The sequence below is a fragment of the Hyla sarda genome, chromosome 11 (genome assembly GCF_029499605.1).
Source record: "Hyla sarda isolate aHylSar1 chromosome 11, aHylSar1.hap1, whole genome shotgun sequence".
In the NCBI taxonomy this organism is placed as follows: Eukaryota; Metazoa; Chordata; class Amphibia; order Anura; family Hylidae; genus Hyla; species Hyla sarda.
The window spans coordinates 9,331,412-9,347,407 of record NC_079199.1 but is presented as its reverse complement, the minus strand read 5'-3'; the positions used below and the strand labels follow the sequence as shown (position 1 = coordinate 9,347,407).

General features: G+C 46.4%; 1 protein-coding gene across 2 annotated transcripts in view; it reads right to left on the bottom strand.

The window, feature by feature from the left end:
* The window catches only part of PYGL (glycogen phosphorylase L), a 38,242-nt gene extending 31,496 nt beyond the window's left edge, over positions 1 to 6,746 (bottom strand). The window contains exon 1 of one of the 2 annotated variants that reach the window (XM_056545989.1): positions 6,457 to 6,746. In XM_056545989.1, the coding sequence (XP_056401964.1) occupies positions 6,457 to 6,699 (243 nt within the window). In that variant the 5' untranslated portion in view covers positions 6,700 to 6,746. Of the gene's footprint in view, positions 1 to 37; positions 180 to 6,456 lie in introns of those variants that run through there. The other variant, XM_056545990.1, reaches the window with a different exon arrangement.
* Between the last annotated feature and the right edge of the window lie 9,250 nt (positions 6,747 to 15,996).

Sequence of the window (15,996 nt, the reverse complement as noted above, 5' to 3'; positions counted from 1 at the left end):
GACAATTATCTATTGACTCCAACTCTACCATACATACCTATGGTGTGAGCAGGGATAAACGTGCAGAAGATACTTCTGGTGCCGCTTATCTTTGGAGCATGTACTATGCAGTTATAGCTGTAAGGCAGTGTTTCCTAACCAGGGTGCCTCCAGCTGTTGCCAAACTACAACTCCCAGCATGACCGGACAGCCTTTGGCTGTCCGGTCATGCTGGGAGTTGTAGTTTGGCAACAGCTGCATGGGATGCTGGCAGTTGTGGTTTGGCAACAGCTGGAGGGGATGTCCAGGCATGCTGGGAGTTGTAGATTTGCAACAGCTGGAGGCACCACTAATTGAAAGCTCTTAGGTCTGGGTCACATGAGCATAAGTGGCCATAGATCTGACCGTGTTATAGGGATCCATGATTCTTCGGGTCTCTATCTCAACCTACGGTTAAGCTGGGACTTGCGGACATATTATGGATGCGCGTAAAAAAAAAATGTTTTTTTTTTTTAAATCACGTGCCTGTATTCTGCTCATGTGAACTGGATCCAAGATTGACACTAACATATATGCCCAGTATACCCCCCCCCCCCCCCCCCGCCTGGTAGTGATTGGCTGTTTGTAAACGACCTGTCTATTGGGTGTTTAATCAGGTGCTGACATGTGACAGTGATGTTCGTCCATAAATACCGGGCCATCCACGTGGTTTAGCTGTTGCCGTATCTCCTGAGGACGGTGATGATTCACCGAAACACGTAGGAGGCACATCTTGTTTTTAGAGCAGGTTTCATATGCCAATACATGTGGGACCTAACACTGTTTTCCCACTATCAATTGACAATAGAAAGTTGTTCTCCACCTGACTACATGGGCGGATGGCTTATAGAACATGTCATTTTAACTCACTTTGAGCACCATTCCTTTGTTCTATTTAATTGCAGTTGAATAAAAGTTAAGTTTTAGGCAATCCTACTATATAGGGATATCTGTACCCCAGGCCCTCCCGGTCAGCTGACCACCTACGTCACATGCCGTGGACATCCCGCTGGAGCAACGGCCGCACCGAGGTCGCTTCCATCGCCGCCTCCAGCAGACAGATGGGGACAGCGTGCTCCAGGGACCGGATGTCTACAGCTGTGTCGCGGGAGTGGTACTTGGTGCCAACATCTTTTCTTACAGGAATAAATAATTGAACTGCTCTAGGGCTGGGCGGTATATATACCGGTTCATATCGAATACTCAAATTTTGTGCTGCACGATATGAATTTTCCCCATACCGCAATACCGGTTTGGCCCCTCCCCCTCAGGAATGAATGAATTATCAGCCCAGTGCTGCGCTGTCCCCACATCGGGGAACTAATAATATGTTACCCGCCATCGCTGTTCTGCTCCCCCCCCCCCAATCATGTTACCCGCCATCGCTGTTCTGCTCCCCCCCCAAATCATGTTACCCGCCATCGCTGTTCTGCTCCCCCCCCAATCATGTTACCCGCCATTGCTGTTCTGCTCCCCCCCCAAATCATGTTACCCACCATCGCTGTTCTGCTCCCCCCTCCAAATCATGTTACCCGCCATCGCTGTTCTGCTCCCCCCCCAAATCATGTTACCCGCCATCGCTGTTCTGCTTCCCCCCCCAAATCATGTTACCCGCCATCGCTGTTCTGCTTCCCCCCCCAAATCATTTTACCCGCCATCGCTGTTCTGCTTCCCCCCCCAAATCATGTTACCCGCCATCGCTGTTCTGCTCCCCCCCCAAATCATGTTACCCGCCATCGCTGTTCTGCTCCCCCCCCCCTCAAGTCATGTTACCCGCCATCACTGTTCTGCTCCCCCCCCAAATCATGTTACCCGCCATCGCTGTTCTCCTCCCCCCCCCCAAATCATGTTACCCGCCATCGCTGTTCTGCTCCCCTCCCAAATCATGTTACCCGCCATCGCTGTTCTGCTCCCCCCCAAATCATGTTACCCGCCATCGCTGTTCTGCTTCCCCCCCCAAATCATGTTACCCGCCATCGCTGTTCTGCTCCCCCCCCCAAATCATGTTACCCGCCATCGCTGTTCTGCTCCCCCCCCCCAAATCATGTTACCCGCCATCGCTGTTCTGCTCCCCCCCCAAATCATGTTACCCGCCATCGCTGTTCTGCTCCCCCCCCCCAAATCATGTTACCCGCCAGCGCTGTTCTGCTCGCTCCCCCCCAAATAGTGTTACCTGCCAGCGCTGTTCTGCTCTCCTCCCCCCCCCCCCCAAATCATGTTACCCGCCAGTGCTGTTCTGAAGCCGGCTTCTTACATGACAGTGGGCTCAGGATATCGCTGCGGCCGGTGATCGGCTGACTGCTCTCAGAACAAATAACGCAGTATATTCAATTCTATAAAGTGCATTGACTACAGACCGTTATTTGCATATATATGTATAAGGGGGGGGGGGGGGGGTATTAGCAGCATACAGGCATAGGGCCCTGCGGTTTGTGCGCTTTTATCACAGTATTTTATTATTGATTGTCCATTTTTTTTTTTTTTTTTATAAATATTCATGTTCAATTTATACCATTTCCAGACATTCATTACACATCTGTACTTGGGTCGGATGGTAAATTAAGGACTGAGAAACTTTGTTTTACTCTTCAGTTCTGTTGGTCATAAAAATGCAGAGTCAGCAATGTTTTCCTGTGAAGGTTAATTCTGGGATTACAACATTTTTACCTACTGCGTCACCAAGGAGGCCGGGACCAGGAACGTGAGATGGAGCCGCTTTTATTGGTGACGCAATAGGAGCAACTGGTTACTGAACTAATGGAGATTATACAGCACCAATCACTACCAGGCAGGGGGTATACTGGGTATATATGTTAGTGTCAATCTTGGATCCAGTTCACATGAGCAGAATACAGGCACGTGATTTTTTTTTTTGTGCGCATCCATATTATGTCCGCAAGTCCCAGCTTAACCGTACGTCTAGATAGAGACGCGAAGAATCACGGATCCCTATAACGCTGTCAGACCTACGGCCACTTATGCTCATGTGACACAGGCCAAAGTGCTTTCAACTAGTGGTGCCTCCAGCTGTTGCAAATCTATAACTCCCAGCATGCCTGGACATCCCCTCCCGCTGTTGCCAAACTACAACTGCCAGCATGCCCAGCATCCCATGCAGCTGTTGCCAAACTACAACTCCCAGCATGACCGGACAGCCAAAGGCTGTCCGGTCATGCTGGGAGTTGTAGTTTGGCAACAGCTGGAGGCACACTGGTTGGGAAACACTGCCTTACGGCTATGCAAATCATGTAAAACCTATAACTGCATAGTACACGCTCCAAAGATAAGCGGCGCCAGAAGTATCTTTGCACGTTTATCATATATGGTAGAGTTGGACTCAAAAGAGAATTATCGGCCAAGTAGGTGGTAAAGGGGTACTCCGTCCCTAGACATTTTATCCCCTATCCAAAAGGATAGGGGATAAGATGTCTGTTCATGGAGGTCCCGAAGCTGGGGACCCCCGCAATCTCGGCTTCGGCACCCCAGACACCCGGTGCACGGAGCAATCTTCGCTCTGTGCCGGATGACTGACGATGCGGGGGGGAGGAGGTTCATGACGTCACGAGCACAGCCTGTTTGTGATGTCACGGGCACGCTCCCTCGATGCAAGTCACACCCCCTCCCATAGACTTGCATTGAGGGGGCGTGCCCGTGACACAAGCTTCAGGCGCTGCACTCGACACGCTAAACCAACGTTGGGTGCAGCAGGGAGATCATGAGGGTCCTTAACGGCGGGACCCCTGCGATCAGACATCTTATCCCTTATTCTTTGTATAGGGGGATAAGATGTCTAGGGGCAGAGTACCCCTTTAAGCCGACTATCCTCTTATGGCCAGCTAAGGGGCCACCAATGGACCCATTGTAGACCCAAATGCAAAGTACAATCTAAGAGACACCAATGTGAAAAATGATGGGGTTAAGGCTACACAACGCACTGCAACGCTGCACCAATATTAGCAGGATTTACATCACTTTGGACTGCAATGTTTGCTATCACACTAGGTCAGTAGTCTCCAAACTGTGGACCTCTGGATGTTGCAACACTACCACTCCCAGCATGCCCGGACAGTCAATGGTGGGAAATTAAGTTTTGCAACAGCTAAACCCACCTGGGGCTGCTTATCGGTTGCACAACTACAACTCCCAGCATGCCCCGCAGCATCTCCCGCCCCTGATTACAAGACTCTGTTCTGAGTGTTTAGAAAACCTTCTCTGCAGAGCATGAACAAGCTTTTCAACAACCACACCCAAATAAACACTGATTTCTCACCATTCTGGCCCCGGGGCAGTATAAAATACCGAAATACCAATGCCAGCCATACATGCAGAGGATGTGGAGCCAGACCCTGGTCGGGGTATGTATAATATCGCTCCCGTAGAGTCATAATCACGTATACTAGTGGTCTCCAGACTGGTGATCGCTATTTGGAAACCACTGAGACTGACATGCACACAGTCAGCTCTGCTAAGTCATATACACACACACAGACACTGACATGCACACAGTCAGCTCTGCTAAGTCATATACACACACACACTGATATGCACACAGGCAGCTCTGCTAAGTAAAAAAATAAAATAAAAAAAAGGCACAATTAAAGGGGTACTCCAGTGAAAAACAAATTTTTTTTTAAATGAACTGGTGCCAAAAAGTTAAACATATTTGTAAATTACTTCTATTTAAAAAACGTAATCCTTCCAGTACTTCTCAGCTGCTGTATGCTCCATAGGAAGTTATTTTCTTTTTGAATTTCCTTTCTAGTCTGACCACCGTGCTCTCTGCTGACACTTCTGTCCTTGTCAGGAACTGTCCAGAGCAGGAGAGGATTGCTATGGGGATTTTCTCCTACTCTGGACAGAGGTGTCAGCAGAGAGCACGGTGGTCAGATGGGAAAGAAATTCAAAAAGAAAAGAACTTTCTCTGGAGTACACAGCAGCTAAGAAGTACTGGAAGGATTCATATTTTTAAATTGAAACAATTTACAAATCTGTTTAACTTTCTGGAACCAGTTGAGTACCACCGGAGTACCCCTTTAAAAAGGTTACATGACCTGCTGCCTGTGGAGAATGGAGTCTTATTACTTCCGGCAAGAGAAAGTGTTAGGGAAAGGGTTAAGGACTCTGCTGCTACAACATAACAAATACTAAACATTCCCTGTAGACTATAAGACAAGATCTTAGTGTTACTGTATTCCAGAGTTTCTCAACCAGGGTGCCTCCAGCTGTGGCAAAACCACAACTCCCAGCATGCCCGGACAGCCTTCGGCTGTCCGGGCATGCTGGGAGTTGTAGTTTAGCCACAGCTGGAGGCCCCCCTAGTTAGGAAGAACTGAGGATCAAAACGGCCCACTGCATAAATCAATGTTTCCACAACCAGGGTGCCTCCAGCTGTTGCAAAATTACAACTAGCATGCTGGGAGTTGTAGTTTTTTGCACCAGCTGGGAGGTACACTAGATTAATCGAATGGCGCAGACCAGATGACACAGTATAATGGTTTTTGTTACGTGCCTTTTATTTTTATAGTATAGGGTTTAATGTATTATAGATGCAACTAACTGGCCTGCATGTGCACTCTGCATTATTAGGACACAGATACCTGGAGAAGTTGCAGTGAACGTTGTACATTGAACTGCTACTTTTATTATACTATATCATTTTATTTGATATATTATATTTTATTTTATTTTAAGCCTCACCCCAGTTTTTTTCCAATTGAGTTGAACTGCAACAATGCAAAAAATGCAAAAATATAAAAAATATAAATAAAAAATAAAAATCCCGGCAGAACATACTACAAGACCAAGTGTCATTGCAATCCAGTGTGCCTCCAGCTGTTGCACAACTACAACTCCCAGCATGCCTGGACAGCCAACAGCAGTCCAGGCATGCTGGAAGTTGTAGTATTACCAACACTTGAAAACAGTAACACTTGGTCTTTAGGTTTTGTTGTTACAATGTTTATCACTACTTCTAAGTTGCATATATATATATATATATATATATATATATATATATATATATATATATATATATAGATATATATATATATATATATATATATATAGAAGAAAAAAAATCATAACCATTATACTTTGTGATCCAGTATGCTCTATTCATTTAAGCCAGTGTGCCTCCAGCTGTTGCAAAACTACAACTTCCAGCATGCTAGGAGTTGAAGTTCTGCAACAGCTGGAGGCACCCCAGCTGGGAAACACTGGTTGATGCATTGGGCTTTATTGATCATCAGTGTTTCCTAACCAGGGGTGGGTTGGGGGAAACACTGCTATATTCTAATGCAACTTATCCCTAGTGATTTGCTACAAACAAAGCAACAGCTACAACAAAGTATCCATGTTTCCCCTGCAGACACCACATAGGTTGCAGAAAGCTGCAGAGTTTTGCAGCAGGACCGAAGAATGCAATGACTGAGTGAGTACCTTAGGGTCCTTCTCATAGTAGTACTGCTGGGTCCTGATCCACCTCCCCACCAGGTGGTCCCTGACAGTGTGGGCCAATGCAAAGTAGTAGTCCCTGGTGGTGGAGACATTCCTGTCCTTGACCAGGGTGAAGTGCAGGTGCCTGTTGAATCCTTTCTTCAGCTCAGCGACATTCTCCACCCCTACAATGCCCCTGATGCTGATCTGCTTCCTCTTCTCCTGGTCGGTCAGGGGTTTGGACATCTTGTCTCTGCTGCGCAGGGTGCAGGGCTGCACTTTATAAAGTAGGGAGCAGTGACTTCCCCTATGATGTCTCCTCCCACAGTGTGATTACTGGGCTGGGGCTGCAAACCACACACACACCAATGGTAGGAGAGGCAGGAGGGAAGAGGCAGGGTGTGCACTGGGGGTAGGTGCCACCCTCTCACTGGCAGCACTTCACCAGAGCTGGCACTGGCAGGAGGTTGGTGCTGCCAAGATTCCTGTAGTGCTGCACAATGGTGATCTGTGTGTGACTGCCCTACTTATCTTCTTTAGAACTACAAGTTTCCTATAGCAATGATGATTATAGAAATAAGGCAGTGTTTCCCAATCAGTGCGCCTCCAGCTGTTGCAGAACTACAACTCCTGGCATGCTAGTACAGCTGTTGGCCAGGAGTTGTAGTTTCCTAAGCAGTGCGCTTCCAGCTGTTGCAGAACTACAACTCCCAGCTGTCCGGGCATGCTGGGAGATATTGTTTCCCCAACCAATGCGCTTCCAGCTGTTGCAACTACGACTCCTAGCATGCCAGGACAGCCGTTGGCCAGGAGTTGTTGGTTGTAGTTTCCCAATTGATGCTCCTTCAGCTGTTGCAAAACTACAACTCCCGGCATGCCAAGACAACTCTTGGCATGCCTGGACAGCTGTTGGCCGCCCAGGCATGCTGGGAGTTGTAGTTTCCCAATCAGGGTATCTCCAGCTGTTGCAGAAGTACAACTCCTAGCTGTCCAGGCATGCCGGGAGATATAGTTTTCCCAACCAGTGCACCTCCAGCTGTTGCAAAACTACAACTCCTAGCATGCCAAGACAATTCTCTGCATGCCCGGACAGCTGTTGGCTGCCCCCAGTGCACCTCCAGCTGTTGAAAAACTACAACTCCCAGCATGCCCGGACAGCCGTTGGCATGCCGGGAGTTGTTGTTTTGCAACAGCTGGAGGCACCCTGGTTGGGAAACATTGAGATAAGGTGGTGCCACACAAGTGCTGCTCATCTCTTCTTTCCTGTATTGACCATTGATTGTCTGGTACGTACTGCTCCGTTTTCAAGAAAGAGGTTCTTCAGCAGCTGCAGTGCATGCTAGACGGTTCTGCCTGTGCTTGAATCGAACAAGATCATCCCATTTTTTTTCCTCCTGCTGCACTTGCTCAGTACAATTCCCAGAATGCACTGCTTTTCCTTAGCTCCTACCGTGCCTACTCCCCAGTTCCCCAGCCAGAGCTGCTACAGAACATCTCATTTCACAGCAGAGGTTGCAGCACCTGCTGTATTCATTCCCTGTCTCCTCCTCTGGAGGTGGCATTGCTCGGCACAAGGCAGCATACAGTAACCACACCTCATTCTTCCGTAAATGTCCCCAAAAATATATAACATATTTATGTGTGTGTATGTATATATATATATATATATGTATATGACAGGGAAATGGTGATGTAGTCTGTAGGGGCTGGTCAGAGGTGATGATCACTCGGGGGCGGGGCTAGAGCTCAGGGATAGGATCCGGCCACGCCTTCTGAGACAGCAGAGGATGATGCCTCCTCCCAAGAGAGTGGGAGGAGCTGGCGAGCTGCTGAGACAACACCACACTGACAATGAGTGGACTACACAACTTCCGGGGGGGGGGGGGGGGGAGTGATCACACAAAAACATGCTGAAGTTCTGTATCTTGGGGTGATATTTATATGGGTCTTCTTTAAATACAATTTTCTGATATCAGAATACCCCTTAAAGGTGTACACACAGCTTTAATAGTTGTAGGGATAGGGAGAAATTCTGCAACAAATTGTTGCATTACTGAAGTTGTGTAACATTTGCACGACTTCCGCGCTCACACTCACTTTCATAGGACTGCAGCTTCAGATTGAGTCACTTGTAACCAATGGAGGGTTTGTCAGTGTTCCCATATATCCTTTACACTGTGGCAATAAACAGACTGTGTCTGGTCTGAAGTATTTATCATTGAAAAAGTTAAACTGTAACTTCTATGAACTCCAGGAGCGCAACGTATGGGGGTCAGTGTGTAAGAGGGTGCGGTATTACCCGGCGGGAATGTCACAAACACTTATTGGTGCAAGCACGCAAACAACTTTATTTCTCTTATCACGGTGAGTGACGACACTCTGGGTAGTTACTGCCACTTTAAGAGTTACACCGGCATTATGGTTGCAGTCTCTGGCAGAGGCACACAGCTTGACGGTTTCTCTCGCACTTGGTTAAATCAGGTCGTATTGTCAGATGGTGAAAAGCTTTTGCCCAAACCTTCCATGCTGTTATAGGTCTATGAAGGCTTAGTGCAAGGATTTATGTCACCCTAGGAGAAAGCTAATTTTGCTTCCCCTTGACCCCGCCCATTTGCTCCACCCCTTGATATGCCCACCTTACTACTGGGGTGACGCACTGTAACAAACCTCCTCCTCATGTAATCTCCTTACTACTGGGGTGACACACTGTAACAAACCTCCTCCTCATGTAATCTCCTTACTACTGGGGTGACACACTGTAACAAACCTCCTCCTCATGTAATCTCCTTACTACTGGGGTGACATACTGTAACAAACCTTCTCCTCATGTAATCTCCATACTACTGGGGTGACGCACTGTAACAAACCCCCTCCTCATGTAATCTCCTTACTACTGGGGTGACACACTGTAACAAACCCCCTCCTCATGTAATCTCCTTACTACTGGGGTGACCCACTGTAACAAACCTCCTCCTCATGTAATCTCCTTACTACTGGGGTGACACACTGTAACAAACCTCCTCCTCATGTAATCTCCTTACTACTGGGGTGACACACTGTAACAAACCTCCTCCTCATGTAATCACCTTACTACTGGGGTGACACACTGTAACAAACCTCCTCCTCATGTAATCTCCATACTACTGGGGTGACGCACTGTAACAAACCCCCTCCTCATGTAATCTCCTTACTACTGGGGTGACACACTGTAACAAACCCCCTCCTCATGTAATCTCCTTACTACTGGGGTGACCCACTGTAACAAACCTCCTCCTCATGTAATCTACTTACTACTGGGGTCACACACTGTAACAAACATTCTCCTCGTGTAATCTCCTTACTACTGGGGTGACACACTGTAACAAATCTCCTCCTCATGTAATCTCCTTACTACTGGGGTGACACACTGTAACAAACCTCCTCCTCATGTAATCACCTCACTACTGGGGTGACACACTGTAACAAACCCCCTCCTCATGTAATCTCCTTACTACTGGGGTGACCCACTGTAACAAACCTCCTCCTCATGTAATCTACTTACTACTGGGGTCACACACTGTAACAAACATTCTCCTCGTGTAATCTCCTTACTACTGGGGTGACACACTGTAACAAATCTCCTCCTCATGTAATCTCCTTACTACTGGGGTGACACACTGTAACAAACCTCCTCCTCATGTAATCACCTCACTACTGGGGTGACACACTGTAACAAACCTCCTCCTCATGTAATCTCCTTACTACTGGGGTGACACACTGTAACAAACCCCCTCCTCATGTAATCACCTCACTACTGGGGTGACACACTGTAGAGTTCCTAGTAGCCTGTATCTCCTTGCCTGTTGCCGAACCCGTTGCTACCGTCTACTCGCCTGTGAACCCTTGCCGCCTGCCCTGACCTTTGCTACGTCCGACTACGCCTTTGCCTGCTCCCTGTGTACTTCGCCATATCAGCTGCCAGAGAGGTCGAGCCGCTATTGGGGGAACGACCTGGGGGCTACCTGCCGCAGCAAGTCCATCCCGCTTTTCGGCGGGCTCTGGTGAAGACCAGTAACCCCTTAGACTCCGTTCCCCTGGTACGGCCCGTGCCATCGCCTCTCTGGTCTAGAGGATCCACTACCAGTCCTGCCGGTTCGTGACACTCCTCCTCATGTAATCTCCTTACTACTGGGGTGACACACTGTAACAAACCTCCTCCTCATGTAATCTCCTTACTACTGGGGTGACACACTGTAACAAACCTCCTCCTCATGTAATCTCCTTACTACTGGGATGACACACTGTAACAAACCTCCTCATGTAATCTCCTTACTACTGGGGTGACACACTGTAACAAACCTCCTTCTCATGTAATCTCCTTACTACTGGGGTGACCCACTGTAACAAACCTCCTCCTCATGTAATCTCCTTACTACTGGGGTGACTCACTGTAACAAACCTCCTCCTCATGTAATCTACTTACTACTGGGGTGACTCACTGTAACAAACCTCCTCCTCATGTAATCTACTTACTACTGGGGTGACACACTGTAACAAACATTCTCCTCGTGTAATCTCCTTACTACTGGGGTGACACACTGTAACAAATCTCCTCCTCATGTAATCACCTTACTCTGGGGTGACACACTGTAACAAACCTCCTCCTCATGTAATCTCCTTACTACTGGGGTGACACACTGTAACAAACCTCCTCCTCATGTAATCTCCTTACTACTGGGGGGACACACTGTAACAAATCTCCTCCTCATGTAATCTCCTTACTACTGGGATGGTGAAGTTTAGTGGGATGGGCGGGTGCTTCAGATGCTGGCTAACTTTATTGCTGCTGACAGAGCAGCGCCCCTGTCAAGAGTGTGCTTTAGGCGGCTGCCTATTTTGTCTATAGGCAGAGCCGGCCCTGGGTCTATGGGGGTCTACCCCTTACCACAGCATGCCCATCGAGTTTGAAATGTCCATTCATTTGCTTTTGTATTTTTCTGTTTAGGTGTGTATTCACACACTAGGATGTTCAGAGCAGTTTTCTATTCTTCCTAGGACGGGAATGCTTAATGCTCTGAACAAATCAAAACTCGGGTGTGTCTATTTTAAGCCAGACTTCTCCTGCATTCAGGGCTGGTTAATTAGTTTAATGCCACTATGTCTGTTTGTGCAATATTCTGACTATGTCTGTTTGAGCATTTACCTTGTATTTATCTTGTCATTTTATCTGGGTTATTAGCCATGGTTATATAGCATGCTCCTTGTATTTTAGTCTGTGTTACGTTAGTCAGTTTTAGGATTATGTTTGTTCGTTCTGCTCTGTCTGTGTTCACACTGTGTCTGAGTCTTGCTTGTACCCTGTGCTCTGTATGTTACATTCCTGTTTTGTATTCTGGAGTCTATTCAGACTCATCCTGTTCTAGTCTAGTGTTTCATGTATTCTATTTCCGTTTCCTACTGGGTCAGCATTTTGTCCACACGGTGGAGTGTGTCCGCTGGCCAGTAGCCTATTTGGCTTTATTATTAATGGCTACTCCTTTTGTGGTGTGGGGTGTCCAGTTTGTTTGTTCTGTGTCCCAGTGTGAACAGTGTCTTATGTTTCCTTATCTTCTTGCCTGTTTATATTCTGCCCTGTTAGTATTTGTATCATGTTTGGTATATCTGGTTGTCTAGTAGTTTTCCGTTTCTGGTCTGTGACCGACTATGTATATTATGTGTTTTATGCCACTGCACTTTAGCGCAGGAAGGGACCGGTGCCCAGTTGTCGATCCATCGTTTAGGATGGAAGGACAAGTAGGCAGGGAGAGTCTTTTTAGGGTCAGTTAGGGCTCACTCTCCCTGTCCCCCAGTAGGTCATGACAGAGTTGTTCTTACCTCATCAGTCACTTGAATGGGGCTGGGCTACAGTACCAGATTTAGCCATGGACAAGAGTGGCGCTGTTTCTGAATAAAGGCCGCCATTTTTTTTTAATCATCATGTGTCGCACAATGGTTATGTTCTTTGTATTAAAAGGGTTCTCCACCATAAGGTGATTTTATTAACCCCTTAAGGACACATGACGTACTGGAACGTCATGTGTCCACTCCCGATCTATAACGCGGGGCCACGGCGTGGCCCCGCGTCATAGCGGGTCGGGCCCGGCCTCTAACAACGGCCGGGACCCGTGGCTAATAGCGCGCGGCATTGATCGCTGTGCCGCGCGCTATTAACCCTTTAGACGCGGCGTTCAAAGTTGAACGCCGCGTCTAAAGTGAAACCGAAAGCATCCCGGCTAGCTCAGTGGGCTGTTCGGGATAGCCGCGGTGAAATCGCGGCATCCCGAACAGCTGACAGGACAGCGGGAGGGCCCCTACCTGCCTCCTCGCTGTCCGATCGCCGAATGACTGCTCAGTGCCTGAGATCCAGGCATGAGCAGTCATCCGGCAGAATCGTTGATCACTGGTTTCTTATGAGAAACCAGTGATCAACATAGAAGATCAGTGTGTGCAGTGTTATAGGTCCCTATGGGACCTATAACACTGCAAAAAAAAAGTGAAAAAAAAAAGTGAATAAACATCATTTAACTCCTCCCCTATTAAAAGTTTGAATCACCCCCCTTTTCCAATAAAAAAAAAAACACAGTGTAAATAAAAATAAAAATAAACATATGTGGTATCACCGCGTGCGGAAATGTCCGAATTATAAAAATATATCATTAATTAAACCGCTCGGTCAATGGCGTGCGCGCAAAAAAATTCCAAAGTCCAAAATAGTGCATTTTTGGTCACTTTTTATATCATTTAAAAATGAATAAAAAGTGATCAATAAGTCCTATCAATGCAAAAATGGTACCGTTAAAAACTTCAGATCACGGCGCAAAAAATGAGCCCTCATACCGCCCCATACACGGAAAAATAAAAAAGTTATAGGGGTCAGAAGATGACAATTTTAAACGTATTAATTTTCCTGCATGTAGTTATGATTTTTTCCAGAAGTCCGACAAAATCAAACCTATATAAGTAGGGTATCATTTTAATCGTATGGACCTACAGAATACATATCAGGTGTAATTTTTACCGAAAAATGTACTACGTAGAAACGGAAGCCCCCAAAAGTTACAAAACAGCGTTTTTTTTTTCAATTTTGTCGCACAATGATTTTTTTTCCCGCTTCACCATAGATTTTTGGGCAAAATGACTGACGTCATTACAAAGTAGAATTGGTGGCGCAAAAAATAAGCCATCATATGGATTTTTAGGTGTAAATTTGAAAGAGTTATGATTTTTTAAAGGCAAGGAGCAAAAAACGAAAATGCAAAAACGGAAAAACCTCCGGTCCTTAAGGGGTTAATTACCTGCCAGACAGTAATGGACATGCTTAGGAAGGATCTGCACTTCTCTTAGGGTTAAATGGCTATGTTGTCAGATTACCATAACGCTGAGGCTATCTTTTTGTGAAATGGCTATTTCCTGTTGGAGTTCATTCTCTCAAACTACAAATCCCATAATTCTTTATTTGTAAGTGTGAGGTCACATTTCTTCCTCCCAAACATCAGCCATCCCGCCCATTGAAACACACCTGTGCTGCCTCCAATGCAATAGACCAGTGTTTTCTGACCAGGGAGCCTCCAGCTGTTGCAAATTCTTGCAGAATGATCTCCCACCCAGCGGTCGCTCCACCCATTGAAGCACAGGCAGGCTCCCTCTGAACACCTGACTAGAGATGTAATGTCTCGGGCCTCACTACAACCTGGGAAAATCTGAGACGACACGCATTTTGTATGCTGTTAAAAATAAACATTGGGGCAAAAATCACAGAAGACCACCATGAAACACAGGTACAGAAACTATATTATAAACTACACTAACTTTACAGCTTATGTAGCACAGTCAAATAAAGAAAAGGGATACCCCTTTAATGATCCCTGGACTCCAGCCAAGGAAAATGACTTTGCAAGGTAACGAAAACAATATGGATCCCGTCCAGGATGTGGTCACTGGAGCTCCGCGATTTAGCGACTGCCAATGTGAAATACGTTTTTGGCTTTTATCCCTGTGTGATCATTGTAATAGATGGATATAAGGATGTGGATTACTCGATGCTTTTACAATGACACTATGACCTTGAACGACTGCGCAGGTGAGAATGGACATTAGTTATACATGGGATTGACAGGCCGCAACCACAATGGCCACCGTGTCACCCACCAGAGGGGTCGTCATAACTCCTGAAGGGCAAATCTACCCCGTGAGTGATCATCACTTCTGTAGTAATAGAGAAGATCGGTCCACATGTTCTTGTTTAATAGGGTTTCCAGGGCCGATCACTGTTTGTGGAAGGGTTTCCGAACCAGGGTGCCTCCAGCTGTTGCAAAACTACAACTCCCAGCATGCCCGGACAGCCAAAGGCTGTCCGGGCATGCTGGGAGTTGTAGTTTTGCAACAGCTGGAGGCACCCTGGTTGGGAAACACTGGCTTATGGGTATATGGATGACGGCTGACGGTCTGGGGTCGGGATGTCTTTCTTTGGCCTGTCTGGGATATGGTTAACTTGAGGGGTCTGTATACATTATCTGGCGTCTAAATGAATTTTGTGGTCTGGTATGGAGTTTGAATGCCTTTTAGGGTCTGATCTGGGGTCTGAAAACATTTTAGGATCTGATCTGGGGTCTGAATACATTTTAGGGTTTGATCTGGAGTCTGAATACATTTTAAGGTCTGACCTGGGGTCTGAATACATTTTAGGGTCTTATCTGGGGTCTGAATAAATTTTAGTGTCTGATCTGGGGTCTGAATACATTTTAGGGTCTGATCTGGGGTCTTAATTAATTTTAGTGTCTGATCTGGGATCTGAATACATTTTAGGGTCTGATCTGGGGTCTGAATACATTTTAGGATCTGATCTGGGGTCTGAATACATTTTAGGGTTTGATCTGGAGTCTGAATACATTTTAAGGTCTGACCTGGGGTCTGAATACATTTTAGGGTCTTATCTGGGGTCTGAATAAATTTTAGTGTCTGATCTGGGGTCTGAATACATTTTAGGGTCTGATCTGGGGTCTTAATTAATTTTAGTGTCTGATCTGGGATCTGAATACATTTTAGGGTCTGATCTGGGGTCTGAATACATTTTAGGATCTGATCTGGGGTCTTAATTAATTTTAGTGTCTGATCTGGGATCTGAATACATTTTAGAGTCTGATCTGGGATCTGAATACATTTTAGGGTCTGATATGGGGTCTGAATACATTTTAGGGTCTGATCTGGGGTCTGAATACATTTAGGGTCTTATCTGGGACCTGAATGCATTTTAGGGTATGATTTTGGGTCTGAATTAATTTTAGGGTCTGATCTGGGGTCTGAATACATTTTAGAGTCTGATCTGGGGTCTGAATACATTTTAGGGTCTGATCTTGGGTCTGAATACATTGTAGGGTCTGAATACATTTTAGGGTCTGATCTGGAGCCTGAATACATTTTAGGGTCTGATCTGGGGTCTGAATACATGTTATGGTTCTGTTAATTTAGGATCTGAATTAGTTTAGGAGTATAGTCTGGGGTCTGAATAAATTTGAGGTTATGCTT